Source organism: Andrena cerasifolii, chromosome 7, assembly GCF_050908995.1.
Source record: "Andrena cerasifolii isolate SP2316 chromosome 7, iyAndCera1_principal, whole genome shotgun sequence".
Taxonomy (NCBI): domain Eukaryota; kingdom Metazoa; phylum Arthropoda; class Insecta; order Hymenoptera; family Andrenidae; genus Andrena; species Andrena cerasifolii.
Genome location: NC_135124.1, coordinates 16,516,039 through 16,541,787, shown reverse-complemented (window position 1 = coordinate 16,541,787; position 25,749 = coordinate 16,516,039). Strand labels below are relative to the sequence as shown.

The 25,749-nt window shown below is 40.5% G+C and overlaps 6 protein-coding genes across 10 annotated transcripts; 3 read left to right on the top strand and 3 right to left on the bottom strand.

The window, feature by feature from the left end:
* Nucleotides 1-2,152: 2,152 nt before the first annotated feature.
* Nucleotides 2,153-4,283, top strand: Uba3 (Ubiquitin-like activating enzyme 3). Its single transcript, XM_076816698.1, has 4 exons — nucleotides 2,153-2,544; nucleotides 2,626-2,986; nucleotides 3,065-3,394; nucleotides 3,474-4,283. The coding sequence occupies exons 1-4, from the start codon at nucleotides 2,294-2,296 to the stop codon at nucleotides 3,855-3,857; spliced, it is 1,326 nt and encodes a 441-aa protein (XP_076672813.1). The 5' UTR covers nucleotides 2,153-2,293; the 3' UTR covers nucleotides 3,858-4,283.
* Nucleotides 3,966-8,622, bottom strand: LOC143371487 (proliferation-associated protein 2G4). Its single transcript, XM_076816699.1, has 7 exons — nucleotides 8,448-8,622; nucleotides 7,643-7,877; nucleotides 7,394-7,556; nucleotides 7,145-7,324; nucleotides 6,809-7,057; nucleotides 6,237-6,383; nucleotides 3,966-6,163 (listed from the first exon to the last, which is right to left on the bottom strand). Exons 1-7 carry the CDS (start codon nucleotides 8,530-8,532, stop codon nucleotides 6,059-6,061), a joined length of 1,164 nt encoding a protein of 387 aa, XP_076672814.1. The 5' UTR covers nucleotides 8,533-8,622; the 3' UTR covers nucleotides 3,966-6,058.
* Nucleotides 8,623-8,730: 108 nt separating this feature from the next.
* Nucleotides 8,731-12,704, top strand: Eif4b (eukaryotic translation initiation factor 4B). 2 transcript variants are annotated; one of them, XM_076816697.1, is made up of 12 exons: nucleotides 8,731-9,183; nucleotides 9,398-9,550; nucleotides 9,757-9,932; nucleotides 10,026-10,133; nucleotides 10,216-10,429; nucleotides 10,525-10,782; nucleotides 10,848-11,163; nucleotides 11,242-11,281; nucleotides 11,362-11,479; nucleotides 11,563-11,662; nucleotides 12,168-12,246; nucleotides 12,319-12,704. In XM_076816697.1, exons 1-12 carry the CDS (start codon nucleotides 9,174-9,176, stop codon nucleotides 12,385-12,387), a joined length of 1,641 nt encoding a protein of 546 aa, XP_076672812.1. In that variant the 5' UTR covers nucleotides 8,731-9,173; the 3' UTR covers nucleotides 12,388-12,704. The 2 variants fall into 2 exon arrangements, with proteins under 2 accessions (XP_076672812.1, XP_076672811.1); XM_076816696.1 differs by having other exon boundaries at nucleotides 8,746-9,183; nucleotides 10,216-10,435.
* Nucleotides 12,705-13,099: 395 nt separating this feature from the next.
* On the bottom strand, nucleotides 13,100-16,954 carry Sec15 (exocyst complex component Sec15). 2 transcript variants are annotated; one of them, XM_076816694.1, is made up of 13 exons: nucleotides 16,812-16,954; nucleotides 16,243-16,408; nucleotides 15,877-16,163; nucleotides 15,655-15,757; nucleotides 15,339-15,584; nucleotides 15,100-15,267; nucleotides 14,967-15,038; nucleotides 14,760-14,894; nucleotides 14,260-14,630; nucleotides 13,963-14,197; nucleotides 13,749-13,890; nucleotides 13,444-13,630; nucleotides 13,100-13,358 (listed from the first exon to the last, which is right to left on the bottom strand). In XM_076816694.1, exons 1-13 carry the CDS (start codon nucleotides 16,919-16,921, stop codon nucleotides 13,235-13,237), a joined length of 2,346 nt encoding a protein of 781 aa, XP_076672809.1. In that variant the 5' UTR covers nucleotides 16,922-16,954; the 3' UTR covers nucleotides 13,100-13,234. The 2 variants fall into 2 exon arrangements, with proteins under 2 accessions (XP_076672809.1, XP_076672808.1); XM_076816693.1 differs by lacking the exon at nucleotides 16,812-16,954 and adding an exon at nucleotides 16,507-16,702.
* Nucleotides 16,955-17,185: 231 nt separating this feature from the next.
* Rsf1 (Repressor splicing factor 1) lies at nucleotides 17,186-20,503 on the top strand. 3 transcript variants are annotated; one of them, XM_076816703.1, is made up of 3 exons: nucleotides 17,186-17,503; nucleotides 18,318-18,869; nucleotides 19,516-20,503. In XM_076816703.1, the coding sequence occupies exons 2-3, from the start codon at nucleotides 18,325-18,327 to the stop codon at nucleotides 19,541-19,543; spliced, it is 573 nt and encodes a 190-aa protein (XP_076672818.1). In that variant the 5' UTR covers nucleotides 17,186-17,503; nucleotides 18,318-18,324; the 3' UTR covers nucleotides 19,544-20,503. The 3 variants fall into 3 exon arrangements, with proteins under 3 accessions (XP_076672818.1, XP_076672815.1, XP_076672817.1); XM_076816700.1 differs by having other exon boundaries at nucleotides 17,197-17,503; nucleotides 18,318-18,902; XM_076816702.1 differs by lacking the exon at nucleotides 17,186-17,503 and adding an exon at nucleotides 17,759-18,023 and having other exon boundaries at nucleotides 18,318-18,902.
* A 233-nt stretch (nucleotides 20,504-20,736) lies between these two features.
* Zw10 (Zeste-white 10 kinetochore protein) lies at nucleotides 20,737-24,253 on the bottom strand. The gene is made up of 10 exons (XM_076816695.1): nucleotides 23,937-24,253; nucleotides 23,620-23,822; nucleotides 22,753-23,551; nucleotides 22,419-22,574; nucleotides 22,255-22,348; nucleotides 22,002-22,177; nucleotides 21,718-21,924; nucleotides 21,522-21,659; nucleotides 21,306-21,439; nucleotides 20,737-21,078 (listed from the first exon to the last, which is right to left on the bottom strand). Exons 1-10 carry the CDS (start codon nucleotides 23,971-23,973, stop codon nucleotides 20,863-20,865), a joined length of 2,160 nt encoding a protein of 719 aa, XP_076672810.1. The 5' UTR covers nucleotides 23,974-24,253; the 3' UTR covers nucleotides 20,737-20,862.
* Between the last annotated feature and the right edge of the window lie 1,496 nt (nucleotides 24,254-25,749).

Here is a 25,749-nt window from a genome sequence, read left to right as displayed (position 1 = left end):
TAAAAAAACTCTTTTACCACTTAACTGCAATTTATTCAAATAAGTGAAATGCAATACAATGAAATGTTGCAAGTGTAACTGGGTTAGGTCTGGGTTAGGGGAGGGTTAGGGGTATCCGTTAGGGATTTCTCCACGAAAAAAAAAAAAAAAAAAAGGTCTAGGTGAGGGTTAGGGGTATCCGTTAGGGATTTCTCCACGTAAAAAAAAAAAAAAAGTTCTGGGTTAGGTCTGGGTTCGGCTGCAGCAGTATCTTGTGCAAATTTCATATCAATGAACCCAGTCGAAAATGCAGCCGGTTTAACGTCTTCTATGTAAAAATTCCTTACCTGTAAAGCAGAAATATACACGATTAATAATCGCTCTAGTTACAGTATGTGAGATTAGTTATATCGCACTGGCACACTCTAAACTCTAAACATGTCACACATATACAAGCACGCACACACGCACAGCATTTCAACAGATTTCAGAGTAGGTAGTTGCTGAATTGGCCGCTTCTCGTGTCGCACCCAACGTTACCGACTGATTCTAAAATAAGATTACAGTGCTACGAGTGGTAGGAATTAATATTAAATCTTACCGGAAACATAAAATCTAAAACGACTAATTTCAACCAACATGTTGCACAATAAAATTATTCCCTTTACTAATATATTTTCATACGTGACAAACTGTTGTAACGTTTCTCCCATGTTCAATAATAGACAAGTCAAGTTACTAAAAATATTTTTCTTCTTACAGGTTTTAACTTCGGAATATTTCGACGGAATGATGGAAACCTTGATAGTAATCACAAGAAAATAGTGACTTTATATACCTTATACTTTATTGTAACACTGTAAAGGCCTTTTATGCAAATATATTGAAAGAAACTTGAAACAAACTGTATTATTATTCAGAAATACCTTTTACATATTCCTATCCAAATTCCAAATATCTATGGTATTTCCTTAAGAATACCATAGATTTCCTTTGTTAATAAGTCGATATTGAAGAAAATTTTGCAACTAGTGTCCATGGAATACTATTCAGAAATTACAAGCTTCCAGTCTTTTAAAAGCATCACATTAATCGAGAACTGTTTAAAGGCCCTTGAAAGGCGTAGCTCTTGTTTGCTACTTTAAGGCGATGCCTTTGAAGCTGAAATAGCCACTAAACATTTGTTGTTATATAGCATATATTTAGGTTATATTTTCTGTCACTTCGAGGAGCCGACCACATAATAATCACGCGTATCCAGTCTGCGCATTTTCACTAGCCCAATTCAACATTCAATACAATTTTGTATATATAATGTTTGTTGATAACTGCTTTCTGCAGAGGACGTGTAATAAGTGTATTTCATGTTCTGTTTCGGTGCTTTGCTAATAAAAAAATGTCTAACCTAACAAATTTCATTTTCTGGGGACATTCCCTCATCTATTTTCCCTTTTCACTTAGAATTCCTTACTGCTAACGTAGAATATTGTTGCATAAGCACATTTCAAGTAATTAAAATGTACAATGAATTTTCTACGTTTACAGTACCAGCCGACTTTCCGTTTAAATTTTTAGAATTATAACGGAACAGCTGAGAACTTCTTTCCTTATTCAGAATAGAATACAGAAATAGCAAACAGCTCCCTCTCGCGTTCACCGGGTAATCGTCGATCTATCGGTATTGCCATTTCTGTGCAGAAAAAAATGCTGTAATATCGACCTGCCGAATCGGCTAGGTCACGTGACGTGTCTACCCCCTTAATTTCCATCATATCGAGTTTCAATTCGAACCGCCAGTAGGGTTGCAATCGAATTCCACTGTGAATCGATAAGGTTGCATGCGACACGAAAATGGTAAGGATCTCCAGAGCCCCCTTTTTTTTTTTTTTTTTGACGTGGAGAAATCCCTAACGGATACCCCTAACCCTCGGGGGAGGGTCAGGGGTTATGTGGGGCTTGCACCCACTAAAACTCCACGGTGGTCGTCCTCGGGTGCGGAGTAGCGCGCCTGAGGAGGAGGACTTGATGCGGGAGCAAACTAGCGATTCGTCCGCTTGCCCCCCCCTCACGCGCATGATGTTGATGCATACTCCGCACCGATTCCCCGAGGACTCGGGGACTTCCCTGGGGCTCCAGAGCCCCCTAACCCAGACCTATCTGTGTGACGAAACTTCAGATTGGATGTAAAGTCTATTCTGTACCTCGTCTGTGGTTATATACGTAGGTTATAATAAAAAGGAATAGGGTGTTGGAAATGTCCTATTGAAATATTAATACCGTGTGCATTTAAACGCATTTTATTGATTCCGCTTGAATGATGGGTTCCGATCATACGCATAGACGATGGAGCAATTTACGAAAGGTCTTGGAAAGACTAGGTCCTTTCTGTAGGCCAGACTTCGAGCCATCATCGGAAACTTTGCAATTCTTGCTGGAGAATTGTAAGATTCTTGTCATCGGTGCCGGCGGTTTGGGATGCGAATTACTTAAAGATTTAGCTCTGATGGGGTTCGGAAATATCCACGTGATCGACATGGACACGATAGAACTCTCTAACTTGAATCGGTATGGCAGAGGAGTCGTTTAATCAAATGCTATTCGGAAGTTTCCTATAGAAATATGATAAATGCTGTTACAACATTCCAGACAATTCTTGTTCCGTCGTAAAGATATAGGCTGCTCGAAAGCTGAAGTAGCTGCGAGATTTGTTAACTCTAGAGTTCCGGGATGCAATGTTATACCGCATTGTTGCAAGATACAGGAGAAAGACGAGGAATTTTATAGGCAATTTCACATGGTAGTCTGTGGCTTAGATTCGATAGTCGCGAGGAGATGGATCAACGGCATGCTATTGTCCCTTTTAGTTTACGAGAACGGGGAACTAGATCGATTCAGCGTAATACCAATGATCGATGGAGGAACGGAGGGTTTTAAAGGGAACGTCAGAGTAATCTTGCCCGGCGTGACGGCCTGCATCGAATGCACTTTAGATTTATATCCTCCTCAGGTGAATGCCTTGAACGCTCTTCTTGTTCCCACGTTATAGATTCTTTTATTTTCAATCCCATTTTCTTGGAATGCGTAGGTCACGTACCCGTTGTGTACGATAGCAACTACTCCACGTTTGCCGGAGCATTGTATAGAGTATGTAAAAATAATTCAATGGCCAAAAGAAAATCCATTCGACTGTCCGATAGACGGCGATGATCCTCAGCACATAAACTGGATTTATGAAAAGTCGAACGAAAGAGCTGCACAGTTTAATATACAGGGTTTAACGTATAGGCTAGTACAAGGGGTAGTTAAAAACATTATACCTGCCGTCGCATCTACCAATGCTATTATTGCCGCAACTTGCGCTACCGAGGTGTTTAAGCTTGCCAGCAGCTGCAGCGCATCGTTAAATAATTACATGGTAATTACTGCAACACCGAGGGTGGATTTCCATAGATTTTAACAGTACAATATAATTGATAAATATTCTTCTTCAAAAGGTCCTCAATGATTTAGATGGGATTTATACGTACAATTATGAGGCAGAGAGAAAGGAAGACTGCGTGGCGTGCAGTCAGATTCCGAAAGATATCGAGATTAATAATCCTAAGTTCAAATTAAAAGACTTGATAGAGCTTCTCTGCGAGAGGCCCGATTTGCAAATGAAAAATCCAGGCCTCACAGCATGTATCGATGGGAAAAATAAAACACTGTACATGCAAAGTGTACCAAGTATCGAGGAGAAAACTCGCGAGAACTTAACGAAAACTTTAGTCGATCTTGGATTGGTAAACGGCAGTGAGATAAATGTTGCCGACATCACCAGTCCTAATGCGATTGTGTTGAAATTAAGACTCGCGTATCCTGACACGGATATGAGCTAGTCATAAAATTCGTTCGCTTTGTTCATGAATTTATGGCTAGAAATGTCATCATATATTTACAGTAATTATGTTAATTTTTTTCTTTTGGTTTAAAAAAAAAACAAAAAAAAAACAAAATCTCGAGACAAAAACTTGTCGGCATTGTCCTTGATGAAATGGTAAAAAATCAAAACACTTTCGATGTAGTATCATTTTAACGAACCTATGCTATAGGTATCACACGTTTCACGTCCTTTCCAATATACTTTTAATATTAGTTTGTTCTAATTTCGTGTAATAAACTGGTATTGCTATTTGTTTTTCTTTATAGTACCAACTCTTTCGTTTGTCCTTAAATGTAACAGAAGCGAGCATTGAAACTATATTAGTCCACGCAACATACCTGTTCGTTAACAATAAAGACACGTCTGCGAATACCGCACCATATTTCTGATGTTTCGTTGTAACTTTCCTCAGAGGCCATATAATCGAGAAAATTCTATCTTTTGCTTGATCATAACGTTTTAATCGAAAAATTTTGTAGGTATACCCTTAAAATGTAGACAGTATCTTACAGATTATGCTTTAATGCGGCTACCTTGGAAGTGAAACGAAGAGGAGCAAATCCTAATTATTCGTGTAATATGCACGCGTCAAAATCTATACTTGTTAGCTTGTCATTAATTTCTGTTCTTAATCGTAACATTTCTATATCACCATGTTCAATTTAATATTAAATATGAATTTCTGTGCACGGTCCTCTTTTGCAAGTCGTGAACGGTATCAATAGCGATCTCTGTTGCGCAGCCCCGTTATATTTAATCGTAATAAGTAATGTTCACTGGTTCATGTAATGTCTCGTTAAAAAATCCTAGCAAGGATAATACACAATGGATTCATCGTTCCCATACTCGGTAAATAATTGTATCGCGAGTGTCATACGAAAGTAATGGAAAGATTGCTCCAATTAAGGGCAAATGAAGGACAGTGCACGATGACCCTAAGACATCTTTTGTTTTACAAGCACACTCGGTAACATTCGACATATGCACAACTTGAGTAGAAAAAATATCTATAACAGACACATTATCTATCCTCCTTATACAAAACTATTATTACATTGTATTAATATTTCATTATTCCCGCCTTGCTTTTTACGTCGGCAATACGTTGATTCTCCCACGAATCTTCTGCTCTTAGATCCTTTCTTGTCCGCTTTCACTCGAACGTGAATAAACACGAGGTGCGCCTGTAATTAGTCTCGACAAACGTTTACTCTAAAACGCGCGATAGAATCTCAGCGTAGCCAAATCGAACGAAGCAGTTTCTGACGGTCGGGAAATTCTTGCAACGAAACACTCTGAGGATCATTGGCATTTCAATTGTTTTTATATGTCATCCCAGTGCTGGACATTCATTCCAATTGTACAATTCGAAGTTGAATCATTGTTTCCGTTTAATAGTATTAAATTCCGCTAGATAGACGTGAGCTAGTGCAAAACTAGTTACGGCGTCGAAGTGAATCGTGTCACGTTTTGGCAGTGCATTCAGAAATTGCGGCAACTCTGTTAAAAATTAGTCCCTTTAATGCGACTGAATTTTCGAGTAGATACTATTGAACACAATCAAACTTGTTACAATCTAAGAACGTTGGCGAAATGGAAATCGTATTTTATTGTTGTCCCTTGCACGAAAGAAAACGCAACAACGAATGCACGTGCGATTCACTTTTTTTTTTTGGCTCGGTCCGTAATTCATGCGACACAGTCACGTTCTCCTCCAGTCATTATTTGCGAGGCGAGCTCGCAAGCTTGGAAATTTAATACATCAACTGGAAAAAGTCTTATGAATAATCATCGTTCAGTGTATAATAATACCATGGTCCATTAAAAAGATACTCTGGTATAAAAACGTAAGTGTCGATAAGTGGCGGGCATAATGTGTCGTTAAAGTTCGATTAATTCAGGGCAGAGCTCGACACTTTCTGAACCGGTACGGATACAAATGCGTGTGGTAGGCGAACAGCAATGGCTATCGGATGTTCCGCGGGCACAACGATATGATGGATCAGAATTCAATGAACGATGCGACCCGACGAAGAGTGGGGCGTTAAGGTACAGTGAAGTTAAAAAGTGTCTAACTTCTGCTCTGAAGCTGCTAAACAAGTAGTAACGTAAAGTGCACGATGTTAATACGTCATGATGAACGCTAAAATGGTTGTGTTAGGCCTTGGCGTCGACTTTCATCGCCACTTCACCTACAGCTTTTTCTGCCTTCTTTTTCTTCTTCTTTGCAGACTTCGGGTTTGCCGAAGTCATCAAAAGAGTCTGCAAGCGTAGCAACCAGTCAAATGAAAAAGTCAAATAAGAAGGCGAGATGGAAGTAACGTTCGATTCGTACCTTCAATTCAGGATTTTCCACGACGCAATCGGATTGATAAGTATCAATGTCAAAAGGGATTCCCGTAATTTTGTGTGGCCCATTGGGCATTATTAGTACTGTGAATTTGAATTGCGCAGCAAATTCACTTGGCTTCTCGTATAGTACCTAGAACAGCGATAAACGCGAGTGTTAAGTACACTTACAAGGGGAGGACACCATGTGGTAGACACCGATTTTAATGTGTTATTTACACCTATTTGGTGTCCGAGCGTTTCTGCCAATAGGCCTTAATAATAGAGATTTTTTTCGCGTCCGCGGAAGACTCCTGCAGAGGGGAATCCCCCGGGGGCGCCAGGGTAGTGTGGGATTTTTACCCATTAAAACCCCACGGCCGCTATGAAATTTTTAGTAATTTCCATGTAAATATCTTTATCATCAAGGCCCATTGGCAGAGAAACGCTCGGACATCTATTTACTTATTTTCGACATAGATCCATCGTGCCAAGGCTCATGAAAATCGGTGTCTACCACATGGTGTCCTCCCCCTTGTTAGTGGATACAAGAAATTCATACCGGTAATAAATACATACTTGGAAGGGTTCGATCAACCTATGATTCACACACTCCACGACTGCCATCTTTGCTTTCTTTTCGTCTTCGAAAGTACGTAGATTGAATGGCATGAGGCCATGTTTATGAGTGACTTCAGAGTAAAACATGCGCGACGCTTTTAGCTTCAGCTGATATGTCTCCTCTGTTTTCTTAAATATAGTAACTCGAGTGTCCTGCTCTCTACCTACACCCTCGCCGGTGCTAACGAGCACATCCATAGCGTACACCTGAAGCAAAAGATCAGCGCGCGTTTTACATAAACACTTACTTCGTTATAATGGATCATGTGGGAAATCACAGCGAGGGCATCGTACCTCGTGAGTTTCGAGGGTGTACTTTTCGTGCTCCTTCTTCTGCGCATCATTTGGATTTTGAATTATAGTCTTCTCGCCGTCTATCTTGAATTGTTTCAACTGATGGCTCAGCATTCCCTCGATTGGTTTACATTTGTACGATTCACACATCTTTTCTACAGTTCCTGTTATTGTATAAGTCTGAAGAAGAAAGGATGCAGTTACTTGGAAGGTTTTGGAAGAACAAAACAGGGGATATGGGAATCCTACCTCTGTGCCTGGCTTTAGAAGCCTCAAAGCAGCTTGAGACGCATAGTGCGCGGCTAACACTACGTCTGCTTTTCTACCGGTAACTTTTCGCGTCTGCGAAGCGCCTATAACAATAGTGTGGGCCACAACTGCTATGAAGCCGTCGATGTGCGCCCCAAGATCTCTGAAACCATCGGCCAATAAATAATCTGAATAGCGAAAGGATATTTTGTTAATTAAACACATTGTATTCACAAGCGCTGAACCTACACTTTTACCAGGTCCTCGTCTTTAAGTATGAGATCAGGTTCGCTAGCGATCGGCGAGAAGTGACAAATGCAATTATTAACCGATATGCACGTAGGGAATGCGATCCCCTTCTTGAATTCTTTCTCTTTCTTAAAAACCTTCCAGGTCTCCTCCAGCAACAATTTATCCCCGTACTCGCACACCTCCCTCACCGACGCTCCAATGACACATTTATCTAATACTTGCCTCAATACCCCTGGAATTAACAAACAGCAACGTGTACGCTACATCGAACGATACGATGTAAACGAGAATTTCTAGGAAATCATCTTATATGTAATTAGAGCCGATTTACGTGCAAACGTACAAATGATAAACCAGCGATATTCTTGAAATAAAGCTAAAGGCTAAAGTAAAACGAAGCTAGCCGAAGAGCGTGCAAATGTTCAGTGAACGTCCGATGGCTGGTCTTTTCACGGAAATGGAAACAGATAGCTGCGTGATACGAGTGGGATCACGGCCACACTTGGAAACGCTGAGTTATAATAAAATGAAAGGGTCCATTTTTAGGATGGGAAAGAAAATGATTGATAAATCCTTTATCATCGATCGCTAAAATGCCACGGAATATGCGGTTTATCGACAAATTATTGGAATGTAATAGTCGATGCCAGCCCTGTCCCACATGGTAAGGGGGCCCGGCATTAGCCCGCCACATTCCATATGGCCAGCCGGAAAAGACAACATTAAGGGGCCCGTGCCGTTGCGAGGCACCGTCATTTCTGATCCCTGGGCTTCATTAGAGAACGTTAAGTCGTTTCCTTACGATTCACGATCTCGCCGGCCATTTTATACTTGGTGACAACCAAGTCTTCGGCGATGGTCTTCTCAGTCTCCCCTTTGTCCGCCATGTCTTCAGCACACTGTGTTACGATCACGTGACTCAGAGACTCCTTTTGCAGTCGCTTCCTGTAACAGTCGGCGCTACTGACCGAGCCGAACGAGCCGAACTAACCGAACTAACCGTGCGTTCCGAAATATTCTATAGATGGTCACTATTGGTCTCTTCCCCATTTTCAATTATCTTCGCTACCAATGATTCACCCCTCGTAATCGCACATCATTCTATTTTCAATTACGAAGCCTTGGTTTTTAAATAAAAGACGTAGCATTATCTCGTTCTGGGACTTAGGTATTTACCGCGAGATTTTGGAAGAAAATTTCTAGTGTCAACGGCGATTGGTCTCGGAAGGAATTTGCCCGATTTTCTGTAATTATTCCTGTAACATCGAACCGGAGTAGTTATTTTTAACTGGCGACTTTGAAAAGCCTTTAAGATTTGCTTATATAACTGGTTCGCGGGTTAAAGGTATTTAGAAATTTAAGCGGATACATTCGCCTACTCCTTTTCGTTCTTGAATTCGCGATGTATAATGTTGGCCGACATGCATCTTTCTAAAACGTGTTTCATGCCTTATGGATCCTGAGGTTGGTCGTGTGGTCCATTGGAACGCGGATTTGATTTGCATTGCCTTAAATACCAGCCGCAACCATGTCTGCAGGTAAATTTCACCATGCTGTAGAATTAAAACGCCAGCCGCTTTACACGTTTACGCGTCCACTCCGCCTCGGAGCGGACGGCATCGTTGCGTTTTCGCGATTCTTCCGTCGTATAACCTTCTCGCCAAACGCACCATGCTTTCGATATTGCGCCAGCAAGTATTTAAAGGTCCCGTTCGCGGCCGCTGACATTTATCTCGCTTTTATCTTCGCCAGGCAAGAAAGGGAAGAAGAAGAAGAGCACCACTGTAGATTTAATGTCATTCCTGGCCGATGGGAGTGGGGCCCCAAGCATGCCAGTGAAACCGTTGAGCAGCTGGGTGGATGATGTGGACGAGGAACACGGTAAACCGCATTCCTTCAATATGGGTTTGTTGCAATTTCAGCTATTATACTCTTGTATCGCTCATCAATGGGCACTTGTACACGTATGTACGCGTATCTATGTAGCAGCGATATGGAATGTAGAATTTATAATGGTACAGAGTGTACATTGCCTGGTATTAGGGTACAAAGAAACTACCGTAGAAAATTACTTAGTTCTCCGAACTACAGTAGCTACTGTTTCGCGATAGGATTTACATCGAGAAGCAGCAAGGAGCCTGTAATACTACCCACTGCTCCCAGGGCCGCAAGAGACTCTAACATGGACGACGATGTTCCTACTAATCCACCTTACGTAGCATATCTTACCAATCTTCCGTACGATGTGGACGAGTCGTATCTAATGGAGTTTTTTGCCGAAATGAAGGTCAGTTCGCGGCGAATTTATCAAAGTTGAAGTTAATACGTTCGTCTAGGTGTTCGCCTGGTCACGCCAGCTTGCGACATTGTTGCTTTTCAGATTATTAATATACGCCTGCCGAAAGACTCCAACAAACTGAAGGGATACGGATATATTGAATTTGAAGATCGTCAGAGTTTAATCGATGCTATCAGTTTGTCCAATACAGTAAGCCCATTATGTTACATCGGAATTCCGTACGCTCTTATTGTCGCCGATGAAACTCTGTACAAAATAATTGTATTTGTAGCCTATGAAAACGAGAAGAGTACGAATCGATGTTTCTAATAGCGTTAACGATGACCGCCGTGGAGGGCGTATGGGCAGAGATAATCGTAGAGACAATTACGAGGACTCTGAGCGCACGTCTGGAGATTGGAGGAGTGGTCCGCGAGACGAGGTCCAACCTCCGGATGGAGACTCATTTCGGAGTCGATACGATAACAGGGATAGAAGAGACGATCGTGAATGTATTACGATAAATTTTTATATGTATATATATATATGTCAGATTTGTCGATAGAGAAACAGTTGTAAAGTTAATCCGTTCGTCTGTTAGCCGTTGAGTACGATAACAAGCCTGGTGCATGGCGCGAGAGTACCGACAGAGGAAGACCAACATTCAGAGATAGAGGTAGCATGAAAGATGACGAGAGAGAAAGAGGGGGGGAATGGTCTCGCTACGATAAGGGCAGCAGAGATAGAGACGGAGATCGAATGAGCAGTTTTGGGCCACGTCGTAATTACGGTGATTCTGATTGGGACCGCGACGGCCAGCGTAGGCAGGCAAAACCTCCTGGACCCATGGACAGCAAACGTTGGTTGCACTTCTCTAATAGATGAAACACATGAGCAGCACCCACTAACATCCTTCAATTACAGCATCTGAATCAAGAACCAGGCCGAAGCTACAGCTACAGCCCCGTACGAAACCTATTGATCCTAATGCTCCAAAATCAGAGCAACCCGCAGCTCCACCTGCATCGGCTCCTGCATCAGCCCCTGCGTCTGCTCCTGCATCGGCTCCTGCTCCAGCTCCTCCATCTGCTCCTGCTCATGCTCCTGCTCATGCTCCTACACATGCTCCGTCAACAAACATATTCGGTGCCGCGAAACCCGTGGACACCACTGCCAGGGAAAGAGAAATAGAGGAACGTCTTGCTAAATCATATGCAGAATCGAAATCCAAAGACGAAGGGTATGGAAAGAACAGAAATTGCTTCAACGTTTTAGCGCCGTTCGGTATCCCGGGATATTAATTGTCTGGTTCTTTCAGGGATTCAGAGAAACGTGGAACTTGGGGCAAGCGTAACGGAGTAAGTTCGCATTAGAAAAGTTTGTGAAATTTTACAACCGTACTGTGTTACTTACCAAACATTATACTTGTCCCTGATAGGAAGGCCGCGATGACAAAGAGAAGGAGAGGGGTCGCCAAACTTGGCGATCGGATGACGATAGTTTGTTGCGCCGACGAAACGAAAGATCGGCGCCACGAAGTCAGCCCGCTCATTCTGGTTAGTTCAATTTAGAGTAATTGTATGAGATAAATATTTGTTATTTGTAACGCGTGTACAATGTAATGTTTCTTGTAATGTAGATCAATACGGAGAGTCTAAAGGGCAACAACCAACCGCTCGTGCTGGACCACCACCTCCAAGAGGTCCACCAAAACCAAATGACACTCGTGGTGGAGACAGGTACCTACTTTGATTCTCTTACGAGGGAATATCTCGAACCCGGAAATTCGAAAAAAAATCTGAAACTTTACGAATATGTAGGGGATTTCCTCCTGAGTACAACAACGCAATTTTTGTTTGCTGCCCCAATTCACTCGAAGGGGGTGAAATTAACCCCTGAAAATTCGGCTATTTTCCGATTTTGTGTTATAACTCGCGAACTGCAAGAGATAGAAAAAAAGTTTCAAGACAAAAGTTACTTCTTTTAATTATATAGATCTATCATTTGGTGAAAAAGTTATTTTACAGTTCACGAGTTATAACACAAAATCGGAAAATAACTGGATTTTCAGCAGTGAATTACACCCCCTTAGAGTGAATTTGCGCAGCGAAAAAAAATTTGCGTTGTAATCGGGAGGAAATTCCCTACATATTCAGAAAGTTTCAGAATTTTTCGAGATGTTCCCTTGTTAGTTCTTTGCCACTGTGAATGCAGGCACGTTTTATAACCCCTTGTATTTTACAGAGACCGAAAAGAGAAAGAGAAAGAGAAAGAGAAAGATGATATTAGCAGAATGCCAAAGGCAAAGGATGAACAAGCTCCAGTAAGTGTAACAGCTTGAAACATTAATGATTTACCATAGTGATCGATTAATAATGTTTCTTCTCCGTTTCAGAATTTCGTAGCTTCCAACAAGTATTCCATGCTACCTGACGATGTGGACCCTGACAATGTTGATGATTAGTCCTGACCATTATACGTCATCAATTAAATTGTGCCACATGCATCGTAAATTGGTCTATATATGCATATTATTAATTTGTTTTATCCTCTATTAAATACTTATCAAATTGATTCGTGAATCAAGCACTAAGCTCTTGGTATTACTTTACAGGAATTATTGTTGATTTGTATTTAATCTATTTTATCATTCGTAATATAATTATCTATCTACGTACCTATATTTACTTTATATTTCGGTATGAATTGTCAATATGAATTAAATTGCCGTGAAAATTCGGAGGACTAGAATGAAATAATAAATTGGACCTTTTTTTCTTCTTTTTTTTCTTCTTTTATTTGCTATTTCATTCCGGAGGATAATGTTGCATCCGTAAGACTTAGGAATTGGAACTTTATACGTCATACTTTATCCGCTGTACAGTTATTGTACGATACGTAACTCATTTACATATAATATAACAATGCCAATTTAGAAGGAAATGATTAAAATAATAAGTGTATGGGAACTTAAATTAATGTATTATACTATACTATACTCTATTGCCTGGGAGATTTGTATCTTGTCGGATCGATATAACGGAGGAAAAAGGAAGGCAATTTGCATGCAACAAAAACACAATAAAATGCGAAACTATGTCAAGACGTGGGATTGAATCACTATTATAATCAATCGTACCGTGACAATATCATGAATTCGAAACGCGACTGACTGATCGATGGAAATCTTTTGTAGCCATTTTTATTACAATAATAATAAGTTTCTGAAGAATCATGCTTCGAGCGTATATATTAAAAATTATGTATTTACAATCTCTGTTGAGGTATATACATATTGACTTCAGTTTAATTTACTGCTGGGTAGTTTGCGCCAACTGGCGCAATTGCTTCAGTACCGTTTCCAGCAGCTTCTTCTTGTCCCGCTCGCTTTTCTTCAGCACAGAGAACACTGTCTTCTTGTCAGATTCTTTCAACCTGCAAGCATATGCGTTACTAAAATGTAGATATCCGCGATACAACACAAACAATTATAACAAACGAAACGAGACATGGTGCTTACTTCTCTAACAAAAGTACAGCCATGTTAGGAGTTACCAGATGATATTTACTCGATTCGTGGCCATAATCGTGAAAATAAGTGGGCCAGTCCCAGCTCATAAATAAGTCTAGTAACTGTCTTAATTGCGCAAAGTGTTGGAGCAGGGCACCTTCGGGTAAACCGATCACAGGCTCCGAGGCAGCAAATTCTAAAAGAGAACAAACATCTTTCCAATTTATATTCAACTCGACACGGCCGGAAATATTTTGTAACCATGCATATTGTACACCTTATGTAAAAATAAAAAAACAAAAGGAGACACGCACGTTCGCATTGTATGGTATCCAAGTTGACTTGTTGAAGAGCGCCCATAGATATCTGTTTAACGTCTTCGCTGATTAAGATCCCCAGTATAGCCTTCGCTATATGAGAGCAAGCAGATTTGCAAGCAACTTGTGCAACTTCGTCCTGAAATGTGTTGGTTATTCAAAATTCCTATTACCGGCCACGAGCTTTCTAATCACGCATGGGGGTACGTACAGGTAAATTAGTGAAGCAAGTGAAAGTGCTACGCAAAAACGCTATGAGATCGGTAATAAATCCAGACGCGTGTCCTTGGGGTTCTGCTAAGTTCCAGTCATAATTCTCTAACTCCAAGAACTCGTCAAGCTTGTTCTTCAGCTTCTCGCAAATCTGTTTCTCCGCGTCGTCTCTCGCGACTCTGAACATAGCTGACTCGACGCCCATGCAACTCAATTGCCCCTCGTGCGGTGTTCTGTAAAATTAACGTACCGAATCGCGATAATGTTAATTGCCAGTGGTTCGGTTAATTCTTACCCGGTGATGTTAGTCACGAATTCTTCCAAATACTTTGTAGATTTCTCGAGGTAACCCGTGTTTATTATAATCTGAACCACTTGCAGAAGTGCCAACGACGGCTTTCGGAACAGAGACGACAAGCATCCGCTGAATGTTCTCGTTAATAGTAAATTCGTCGATTTGCAAATCATTTCGTCTATTTCCGTTTGAGTGAAGTTCAAGTCTTCCGAAAATTTTAAACAAGCGTAGATGAACTCCTTCACTTGCTGGTAAACTTTCGGTACCATGTCTGAAAATGGAAACTTCCTCGGGAATTCTGCTCTCTCTGATTCCTCGCCGTGATATGGAAATAAACCGCGAATATTATCGTACTCTTCCTGGGTGGTGACCTGAGAGATAATTGCACGCGTAAGATATATATATATATATATATATATATATATATATATATATATATATATATATATATATATATATATATATATATATATAAGCTGTAAAAGAATAAAGAGACTTACTTGAATTGGTAGAAAATTATCTTCATCCAAAATGTCTCTGAACACTTGAACCCAATGTTGCATCAGGACTTCATTGTAATGTACGCGAATTTCTTGCAGCAAATCCCAAAGTTGTCCCACAGAGTATCCATAATTCTGAAGGAAGAAAGCAACGAGAAACATATATGCAACATTAACAATCAATTTATCCACGATGTATATACTTACTCTTAAAGTTGTGTTAAACAGCATTATAAGGTTCTTTATTTTTAGGATCAGCATTGCGTCTGTACAGTACGCCTGGAAGAACGTTAGAGGAAATATATCATCAGAACTAACTCATAAGCTCGTCGTAACTTACAGAGTGGGTGCGTAATGCATTCACTATGTTGCACAGGGCCATGGCCCACAGTTCGTCTAAATAAGACCGTGTGGCCAAACTATTGCCAGTGTTCAAAATATGATCCTCCACTACAAAGAAACCTACGATTCCTTGTAGGTACGTCTGATAGCCAGCTATGCTCTCGTGCTAGAAATACGAAATCAAGATGTACGCACAGACATAAAGAAATCGCTTCTATGGATCTTAACGATATTTACCATATTGATAGGAGACTGTAGAACTAATCTAGCTTGTTGCTTTCTCTGCTGTCTATAGTACGCTTTAAATGTTTCCCCTTCGCGAAGTACGGTGTAAATATGCATACAACGATACACTGGACTAAAGTCCATTAAATCTTGAGCACTTAACTCCTCTTCCGCCTCGTTCGACAATGTGTTTGCGGTGTGCGATCTCTTCTTTTTGCGACCAACAATTTCAGCTTCGATAGTTAACTGCTCTTGTGTCTAACGTAACATCAACGCAATGTACTAAATATCTATATATTCGTTTATAGGCTCGATAAATTTCACTCACATGTCTCATAGCGACTTCGCCTATTTTCGGCGAATACTTTCTAATATTTTCTAAAAAGTCTCTTAAATCGGACATGGAAGCATCCTTTATATTTTCACGAAGTCTAAAATCATTTGCAATCTATCAGTCACTTAATGTACCTTAATATCTGTGTGTAAATTACTCTTTAGTTACAATCTGCTGTAAAAATAAATGATCGTTTTATCCTGTTGCATTACTCACTGCGGGATTTGCTGAGTAATTTGTGAGGAAAATCTATAATTCGTTACTTTTGGTAAATCATGATGCTCCAGCTGCTCCAGTGTCTTTAACGCCGGATAATAACGCTTATCCTTCAGCTGTTTCTGTAACTTTGCGTACGCGGCTAAAACAGGAAGGCACATGGTAAGACTGTCCACCGCCGCAGCCATGTTACTCTCTACTTTGCGCGCTTTAACGAGCTCCTCCCCTTTCTCTATTACTTTGGTGGCAGTGGCAGTGATACATTTATCCAGCTCCAATATTTCCGCCTGCGGAGAAACATTATTCCATTAAGCTGTGTTCCTTTATTTTTTGCAGAATGAAAAGGACTGAAAACCGCGAACTAACGTTAAGTTGCTGAGCCTGAGAACGAACTTGTAACAGTTCCCGTATAGAGTCGATGAAACCCTGGTAATGATGGTTGCACATCCTTTCGATATCTTTGTCGTGCGCTTTGATACGCTCGTCGAGCTTCTCCATGAATTTCTGGTGCTCGTGGCCATCGTAGATAGCTCTAGAAAGAGAAGAAGCGACGTAAGAATGTCTATATCCCTCCCTGTCTTCTCATCGCGGAACTGTCTTTTGTCGAGGGACTATCGGTAGCAATGGTACCTGAAGACAAGGCCTATGCTATTAGTATCCGTGGATTCTATTTCGTACAGCAGGTACTCGTGCTTTGGCACCATGCTTGACAGCAGACTGCCAACTTGGTTAGTTGACAACCTTGACATGGCGCAACCCTGATTCGATTTATCTTTATTTTATTACGGGGACAACCACCCCCGTTCTCCGCCCTTCCAGTGCGCATATGCACGGTGGGAATTGCATCTGCGTGCGAAGGGGTTGCACCGGAGGGGGCGCGCGTCTTTCAACGGAACCCCTTGACAAGGGATGAACATTACGTAGAAGTTACGTACCGAAAAGTCGGGCCGAGATAGTCGTCGATGCCTTCTATCTCCTGAATCAGGATATCGTATCGTTGCATTTTGATTAAATCGGCCGACAAGTCGCGGCTAGTCGGATTCATGAGTAATTTTGGCGAATCAGCTTAAGCACCCTTAACGTTCACGGGCATCAGGTAATTTCCATTTATCGTTTAACTATATATATATATAAGTACCTTGCCGAGTGGCAACGACCCGAATCCGTCAGTTCTAATTTAAAACCGTATCGGCCATCGAAATTACCATCACGCGAGCGGCATTATCGATATCATTCATTTGAACTGCCATCTTCTTGAAACGGCGTAGTTCCGAACCGAAGCAACCTCTACAGTGTAGTAGTATACGCGCGTCGCTTTGCTGCGGTCAGTGAACTATCCAATTTAACGGTATAAAACACAATCATATTGCATTATACGGTAGAGATTTAAAAGGAGCTTGCTAATTTCTATTGATTCGTACAAAATTCACGGCGATCTACGCGTGACTATGCAGATTTCAATTGGTCGGTAGAAAGGTGGATAAGAATTTGGTATCGTTTAAGTAATCAGTGGACGCATCGAGCAAAAGGAACGATCCGTTCTCTATGATTCGTGAAAGCATCCTTGCCGTTTGAAGATTGCGATATTCGTTGCGAAAAGAGGAAATAGCCGGTTTAAAAATACGAGGTATTTATAAATTTCTGATCGTCCATTACTCTGTTTATCGCATCGTTCCTGTTAAAAATGAAATTCCGAAGATAAACAGTCGGCGGGTACGGTCTGCTCGAACGAATCGTTCCGCGTTCCGCACGAGTTAAACGGAGTGAAAGAAAGGATCCACTATCCATCCGTTCAGTTCCCTTCTGTGCGCTTCTGTGATTACTTAAACCACAGACGTCTGTCTCGCACTTGCGGCGGATATTAAACATTTAAATCCGGCTGGCATTCCGGGCGGGAGAGTGGCTCTTTCTCTTGTGATATTCCCTTGGAAACGGAACTATCCGGCCCGAGCAGACCGTGCGAGCTTTTGGCGTCTGGGTTGGAGACGCCAAGACGTCGGTTGTAGTTTCTGTGCACTGTGAACCCCGGTTGATTCTCGCCTATCGATTGTATCGTACCAACGACGTACTGGATACCCTTTTTCTACGGAATTTCTCAAGGAATTCAATTAAGGAACGAAACTTGTAACGCAAATTAGAATACAAGTGTAAGTACACCGCCACCGGGGGATAATAAGCATTTTCGAAAAATCATTGGCGCGCAAGCACTTTGGCTTTCTGCCGTTCTGGGATTATATTTTACGGCCCATAAGAAGGACCATTGGGAATAGGTATTATCTGAATGCGTTACGTCGCTGTTTTTATCAATAATCTTTGCGTGGAAAATGAAGATAGGTCGGGATATCGCGCCTATCTCCTTGTGCTGTTTTTGTTTTCGCTTATATCCGTAATTAGTCGATTACGGGGAATGGTCTCATGCAACGTAGAACGACGATTTTTAGGTAGAGAATGACACCAGAGGGATATACACGCGTCTACGTCGGAGGGCTGAACGGGAACATCAAGAAAGAAGATCTTCAGACAGAGTTCGAGAAATATGGGAAGCTGAACAAAGTTTGGGTTGCTTTCAATCCACCGGGTTTCGCTTTTATCGAGTTTCTAAATACCAGCGAGGCAGAGCTCGCGTGCAGCAGTATGAATGGCACAGAGATTATGGGCGCCAAGTTGAGAGTGGAAATATCACGAGGTAGAGGTCGTGGCGGAGGCAGGGGTGGTATGGGAGGATTCAGAGGAAATCGAGGTGCTTCTAGTAGGGGCTACGGATCCGCGATCTCTACTGCTCTGAGTTACAGAGGAAATAATCCATACGCAGATTACGGCGGTTACTATGCAGGCAAGGGTGGCGGAAGTAGAAGTAGGGACTACTATGGAGAAGATTATATGTCCAATCGTACCGGCGGGTATGTTACCCGGGAAGGATATGCACAGGATGTCTATAATAGCGTGGACTCTAATGCTGATTATTATACCAACAAAGGCACTGGCACGTCGAGGTATAGAAGTCGTTCTCCGGCTAGTCGTGGCAGGTACTAATGATACCAGTCCTTGTAAAATGATTTTAAGTTATGGTACAGTTACTTCGGGCTCGTTGAAATCAATTCCGTCTTCGGACAAAGACCAAAGATAATAACAGTAGCGGTTCGTTCTAACTCGTTTCCATTATCGGTGAAAGACATTGAATCCGCTCTCATTTTCCTTTCGCTGACGCTACGCGCGATAATATCTCTGAAAGACAGCTGACTATGTCTCCAGCAACCAAAGAATTAAACGAGCTCCGAATCGAAAATGGAGTATCAGGCTTAAAGTAATATAATCCATTTGTCTTGTATCGTTTCGCGAACGTTATAGACCGACGCGCAAACTGCGAATTGTATCGAGGAATTTCCAAAATAATTTAAAAGCATTTAAGTTCGTATAATTGCCTCGGATGTGCGACGAGATTAATGTGTTAAATCTATGCATACGTAAAGGAAAATCCATTTATTGCATGACATCTAGCATCGGCAATTGACGTTGAATAAAATATTGTTGCATGTACGGATTGTATTATGCAATTGTAAATATACTCTCGATGAGAGTTATCCGCCAGATGAAGGCGAAAGTAATGTGACATCCTATTTTGCGCTTCCATGTTCACAGTCATCGTCATCTTCGTGAATGCACATAAAAGATCTACACTGCAATTGCCAATCTGAACTGCGGGCCAATCAGCTACCCGCCCTGATGACTACATTTCTATCCAATCTACGCAGCGACCTGTATATAGACAAGAACTACCATTGCAGATTAAGTTGTGCAATACCATTTATATAGTATAATTTAGTTCCACAGTTTGTAATCATTTTCAGAACATTACTCATTATTCATAGAGACGTGTTATTACAAACTTTATATACAATGAATGAAGGGAAGATGAAAGAAATTATGAAAAGGATTGAATCAGTAAGCTATACGATCTTAGGCTGAAAAAAAAGAACAGTGTATCCATACACGTGTCTTCTGTCTTTAAAATTCGAGGTATTATATGTTCTATCATATCCAATAAGTTTTTTATACAATATTTTTTTATACTTTTTTTTTTAGTTTCTTTTTACGGAGGAAAAAAAACGTTTGATGTAGTTATATAAAAAAAAAAAATAATATGAGATAAGGTTTTTCTACAACTTATGATCTTTCTGTTTTTCTTTCTTTTTAACTTTTAGTATGTTTTAAAGGGGTTCCAATGTAATGGTCTATGATTGTATGTCATCTATTATGGGCGTACTTATTGTTTAACGAATAGAGATAATTTCATTTAAAAGATGGAAAAAGCAAGAAAAAGTTTGCGCAATTTTAGCCAAATGCACACTACTGCTCGTATATAATTGATTGTGCAGCTTTGCCTTAAGAACTTTTATACATCCATGTGAGATCAAGATCGAAGAGCTGCAAAATTAATTTACTACGTATGATCTGAATTATGGCCTTGAAATATATGTGCAGTGATAGTATTGCATTTGGAAATTTTTGAGCATTTATCGCTGTGGATACTCGAATGAAAAAAAAAAAATATTGACATTATGGTAATAATGTTTGCCATTGCTGTAAATGATGTGGATTTGGAAGTCTATTAAATGATTTGCTCTCACTACTGCCCGCCACCCTGCCTGCCTGTCTGCCTGCCTGCCTGCCTGCCTACTTTCTTAAAAGTTTGCAACACTTACTGGGTTCTCTCTTCGACCGGTAGAAAATCTTCCAGAAGACAGACTCTTTTCCACGGCAATTAAACGAGAACGTTCGGCGATTTTTTAAAACGCGATTCTAAATTCACCCGCATTACTGGACGGCCCCTCCGAATTTACAAAATATTTCACACGACAGTTTATTATTCATGCTTTATTAAAAAATTCAACGTAAGTATTACAATATAGATTAACGAATGATAAGTAAAAAAAATCGTAAATCGAAGATATATCTTAATATTAACAGTACAGTCAGATATTTCACTTATTTTATAGAAGCTAACAAATTGGACCTCCGCTCTGTGTTTTGGAACAGTGCTCTGATTAGTTGTTTCACTTGCGGGGCCGTAAATTCACGCGCTAGTGGCCCTTTGCCGCCTCCCCACCTAACTTCAATCTCGATCAGTGACGCGCCCAATACTTTAATCAATTCCAAAAAGTTCTCCCACTTGCGCACATGCTGACGGATTTCTTGAGGATCCTGAAAGCACAACATCGTTCGCGGTCACCGCAAAACATTACCAAAGGGGAATAACATTATCATAGTTTCATTTTGCAGGAACAGCTCGTGGAATTTCTGACAAGATCAAGTTCCCGTTCGCAAGCATCGCGCGTACATTCTCTCATGTAATCGTTCTCTATTTAAACCAGGGCTGAATAAAAACCGTGATAGTATTAAATCGCACGCTTCCTTCGATAAAAACTTACTGGAAAGATTACTGGCGCACGTTTGACGATCATATTGAACAGTATCACTAATTCGGTCGCAACGTCGGCAGGAATATCTTCTACGGATGTCACTCTGATTACCAGATCTTCGACCATGGAATTGGTAATGCATCCTGAAGTAATTAATGTATACAAGCACCGTAGACGATTTAAATAATTCATAATTCGTAGTTTCACCAAAAAGAGGAAACTGACCTACGGCTCTGCGGTAAATATTTACAGGCAACACATCTAGCCAAACTGTTTTCAATAGTTCCAACTGCCTGATGCATTGTCGCAGCGCACGCTCGGTGTTGGAATGCAATTCGGGGGTTTGACCCAATGCTGATAAACCTTATTTCAAAGAGCTTCGATCGTTAAAAATTCGTAACTCGATCCACGCATTACTAACCGGACTCTTTGAGAATATCAAAGATAATATTCCTCTGGTACTTCATGTGCTCCAAGAAACAGGCCGATCCAATGTCCCTCAACACCAATACTTGGTCAGCGAAAGTGAGATTCAGACTTTCTAAAGATTTCGGTAGCTTGTCTCTATACTCGTGTCCCAGTGTCAGAAGATAATGTGCGAGGTACATGCAGTTATTATGGAACACAGCTAAGTGAGAGAAAGTGATGGTTAATTAGAAGGCTCTTTAAATATCATTGCTGATTCAGAGATCAATGGTTTCCCACCAACTTGTTGCGGTATCGTTTCTAAATACTTCTTGTGATGCTCCGGCACCAATCCCGAATACATTTCGAAAACGTTTCTGCATGTGTAGAACAGTTGAATGGCACAGGAGTCCGAACTACTACACGCTTCGTCCAAAATGCTTCGCGCCAGATCCAATGTTTCTTTCGCACTCTTACTGAAATACGATATATTTGAAATTACTTTCTTCGAAGCCAAGGCTCTTGAGACAGCTCTCTATACAGCACTCTGTACCTTATCTGACATTTGGGGAGTTGAAATGTATGATCGTTCAATTTCTTGCATATTTTCATTACATTACTCTCGTACGCATTTTCCGAAAACTCAAGTGGTTCCTGGAACATCGATTAACCAAATATATCTTACAGTATCCCATTACGTGAAGATAATTCACAGAGAACTTGCCTGTGGCTCGTACACCATGCAGTCATGCAAGTCTTTCTTCATAATGCTTCGAGCCTTTGCCAGCAAATCTTGACAAACCCTCTCGATAAACAGTTTGTCGATATTCTTCGTATACTCTGATAGGAACAACTGGTTGTTCGTGATGAAGCCTGAAACAAGCTGTACGATTACCAAATTGCTTCAGAAGCCAATAATAAACAGGGTGATCGATCTAACTCTTTACTCGGCAGTCAATACTCATTCGAGTTCCATGTGAACAATAAACATAAGTTACGGAAAGGGTCGTCGAGTTAGGTGAACCACCCTGCGTAGTCACAAGCGTCGTACCAATATCGACTAAGAAATTCTGGAAGTTATTGATAGCCTGAACGATAGGCGTGAAGTTCTTCAAATCCGCGCTGGACGTTGGGACAATTCGTGAAATGCAGTCTGCGGTCAGGGACGTGGACAGTTGATCCAGTAAATGGGGCTGAATTTGTACGAGGAAGGTCTCTTCGCCTATCGTTATATTGAAATGCTGGTGGAGGAATTTGAACAACAGTTCTAGATTGTATAGGACGCTCTTGTAGCTGGGCGATTTCTTTCTGTTCAGTATCTCGACAGTGAAAATCTGTTCCTGTACGACATAGATGGAACAGTCGTCGTTAATAATTGGACTGATCATGTGGTCCATAAGCGTCATCGCGAATTTGTGCAGATAGTTGGAGAGGTTGTCGATGCAATGCAGCCCCTGAATCAAATCTTGCATATCCTCCAGCTCATCTTTGACGCTTAACGTCACCGTTTTTGCATTCTTCTCGATGCCGGTCCAACAAACACGCTCGTGTAACAACGCAGACGCACCAGACACGAACAACATATATAAATTCAGATACTCGTCCTCGATTGCTGTGTAAATGTCGAGGTTGCGCAGCTCGCTTTGTGGATCGTACAATATACTTTGCATACGACACAAAGTTTTAGCCGCTTTGACATACTGTTTTCTCTGTTGGTAGTTCTTTATAGACTTTGTGCATTCGTGTAACGTTAAGAGCTGATTAGAAAGCTGCAACATCATGTTGGATTCCTTTAGAGCTTGAGAGAGAGCCTTGAGTTCCTTCGTGGAACCCGACAGCTCTATTTTCACCTGGAATAAACAAATCATCGTTATCCATAGATTCGCGTACCACGTCTTTACATATTTGTTTCGTATACTTGGTCGTCTATTCTCTTTTGCAATGCGTTCATCTCGTTGAGCAAGCTTTCGCCCTTCGCTACTAAATTCTGGTCGCTCTCGAGCTTCGAGGTGAATTCCACATGATTATTGTCCATGAAATCTTTAACATCGTACTTCAATCTTATCACTTCCTTTTGTATTTCGATTATCTTCTCGTGTAAGTTGACTTTTTCCAGTTTTCCTAAAATTCAAAGCGAAAAGCAGGACTGGCGTCAGAAATTTGAATTTCGCGGCTGTACATACAGTGTGTGCGTGGACCGAAACCGCATATGCAATATGTGCGTTACACGCGTACCTGCTGTGATCAGCACATCCGTTAAAAAGGATGACATGTTGGCTTCGAGATCTTTATCAGGTTGACGTCGAATATTATTACTTTGTATTTAGGTGATAATATACGAAATAATGAGTTGGAATCGAGTAACCTCTCCTTTGGTTTGTATTTCATCCAATGTTTACTACTGGTTTACTACGGTTACTGACAATACGCTGCGCTAGATAGCGACATCTGCTATTATCGTATTGCGCCACCGTCGACATCGATTTCTCGCCATGGCACATTTCAAACGACCTCAGTAGAATTCGTTCATTTCATAATAAAGGAGAAATGAATTGCTGAGTAATATGAATTCACATCGAATATGCGTCATAAAAGTGGTTGTAAGCTTATATTTCGCAATACAATTGGGGAAGCATGTAAATGTTTGCAATTGTTTCTAGTTGATCAGTTATCATCAGTTTTTAGACACTGTCAGAACAAATGACAAGCTTTTCTTGGTATATATTCAGAGTTCTCTTCATTGCTTCTAGAAAATTTAATAGTAATAGGAAAACAGTCAAGAATCTATATTTTCATAACCAATTGGAAATGTACATAAATTATTTGTAGAAAATGCATAATTTGTTGAATAAAGAGAGTACTTTGTAATGAAAATGAAGAGTTTGACCCATCCCTGTCCAAAAATGCTAATAACTAATTAATTATAAAGAAAATAATCATAAATATTATATAGGAAGGTAGCCAAGGGTCTATTCTTTCAGGTGCGACTCTAAAAATACATAAATTAATTGTAGAAAATTGAGAATTTGTTCATTCACCGCGTTAGTTCGATTCTTTGAATAAGAGGTTATGTTCGAGAACATACGAATTTGTTTATTTATTTGAAACTGACGATATAGGCCTTTTCTAGAGGCTCTAGGGATCATTATGCGACCACTTTCAGCAAGAAAATTGTTTATTTATTGCTTGATAAAGCCTTTTGACAATTTGATCACTTTATGGACACACAAATGCTAGTGGTGCGTAGCGGTAAAAGAAGTAACTACAATTTATGAATTTAGCTAGGACTGGCGTGGGCGCGTTTTGACGCCCATTATTTCTACGTGCATGGTGTGAAATAATTGCTAATAACTGATTAATTACGGGCGCAAACATGATCAATTTTATAGGGAAATATGAGAAGTGTCTCTATTTTGAGAATTAGCGCTCAATGTTTAGAAATACAATTCCAAAATGTCCAAATTCATATTTGGCAACGGGGGTTCAACTTATTGCAGGAGTCGTGTTGCCAGAATAGAAATAGGGGGTTTATTTATCTAAATGCACTCCGAAGTCCTAGGCCTCTTTGCGAAGTCACTGTCGATCATTCTGCAGCAATAGTCAGCGAGATAAAATTTTATATATTGGAAAAAAGCGATGAAAGAACTTGAAAAAGTGGGCGTCAAAACACGAATGCGCCAGTATAATTGTTAACTGTTTCATAAATGTTAGTTATTTTTTTCACCGCTACGCACCGCCAGCATTTATGTGCCCATGTGTTCCAAAAGGTTCTTTCAAACAATAAATAAACAATTTCTACAATGAATTTATATATTTTTAGTGTCGCGTATTAAAGTATAGACCTCTAACTATCTTCTTATATAATATTTATCATTATTTTGTTTATACTGAATTAGCAATTACATTTTTTGGACAGGGATGCGGCAAACTTGTCATTTTCATTTATTCTCTATATTCAACAGATTATGCATTTTCTTCGAACAAATTATGCACAGTTGCAATTGTTTATGAAAATATAGACCCCCAACTACGTTTCCACACAGTATTC

What these genes read in the sequence shown, in the direction of transcription:
- Uba3 (XM_076816698.1), top strand. Translation starts at nt 2,294, where the DNA reads ATGATGGGTTCCGATCATACGCATAGACGATGGAGCAATTTACGAAAG. An exon ending in GAACTCTCTAACTTGAATCG is followed by an intron (nt 2,545 to 2,625) that starts GTATGGCAGAGG and finishes ACAACATTCCAG; the next exon opens with ACAATTCTTGTTCCGTCGTA. An exon ending in CATCGTTAAATAATTACATG is followed by an intron (nt 3,395 to 3,473) that starts GTAATTACTGCA and finishes CTTCTTCAAAAG; the next exon opens with GTCCTCAATGATTTAGATGG.
- LOC143371487 (XM_076816699.1), bottom strand. Translation starts at nt 8,532, where the DNA reads ATGGCGGACAAAGGGGAGACTGAGAAGACCATCGCCGAAGACTTGGTT. An exon ending in GGTTGATCGAACCCTTCCAA is followed by an intron (nt 6,384 to 6,808) that starts GTATGTATTTAT and finishes TCGCTGTTCTAG; the next exon opens with GTACTATACGAGAAGCCAAG. An exon ending in TGGAAAATCCTGAATTGAAG is followed by an intron (nt 6,164 to 6,236) that starts GTACGAATCGAA and finishes CTACGCTTGCAG; the next exon opens with ACTCTTTTGATGACTTCGGC.
- Eif4b (XM_076816696.1), top strand. An exon ending in ACCGCATTCCTTCAATATGG is followed by an intron (nt 9,551 to 9,756) that starts GTTTGTTGCAAT and finishes GTTTCGCGATAG; the next exon opens with GATTTACATCGAGAAGCAGC. An exon ending in CTATCAGTTTGTCCAATACA is followed by an intron (nt 10,134 to 10,215) that starts GTAAGCCCATTA and finishes TTGTATTTGTAG; the next exon opens with CCTATGAAAACGAGAAGAGT.
- Sec15 (XM_076816693.1), bottom strand. Translation starts at nt 16,625, where the DNA reads ATGTCAAGGTTGTCAACTAACCAAGTTGGCAGTCTGCTGTCAAGCATG. An exon ending in CTCAGGCTCAGCAACTTAAC is followed by an intron (nt 16,164 to 16,242) that starts GTTAGTTCGCGG and finishes GTTTCTCCGCAG; the next exon opens with GCGGAAATATTGGAGCTGGA. An exon ending in CTTGCTTCACTAATTTACCT is followed by an intron (nt 13,891 to 13,962) that starts GTACGTACCCCC and finishes AACACATTTCAG; the next exon opens with GACGAAGTTGCACAAGTTGC.
- Rsf1 (XM_076816700.1), top strand. Translation starts at nt 18,325, where the DNA reads ATGACACCAGAGGGATATACACGCGTCTACGTCGGAGGGCTGAACGGG. An exon ending in TCTCCGGCTAGTCGTGGCAG is followed by an intron (nt 18,903 to 19,515) that starts GTACTAATGATA and finishes CCATGTTCACAG; the next exon opens with TCATCGTCATCTTCGTGAAT.
- Zw10 (XM_076816695.1), bottom strand. Translation starts at nt 23,973, where the DNA reads ATGTCATCCTTTTTAACGGATGTGCTGATCACAGCAG. An exon ending in TGATATTCTCAAAGAGTCCG is followed by an intron (nt 21,660 to 21,717) that starts GTTAGTAATGCG and finishes CTTTGAAATAAG; the next exon opens with GTTTATCAGCATTGGGTCAA. An exon ending in TATTTACCGCAGAGCCGTAG is followed by an intron (nt 21,440 to 21,521) that starts GTCAGTTTCCTC and finishes TAATTACTTCAG; the next exon opens with GATGCATTACCAATTCCATG.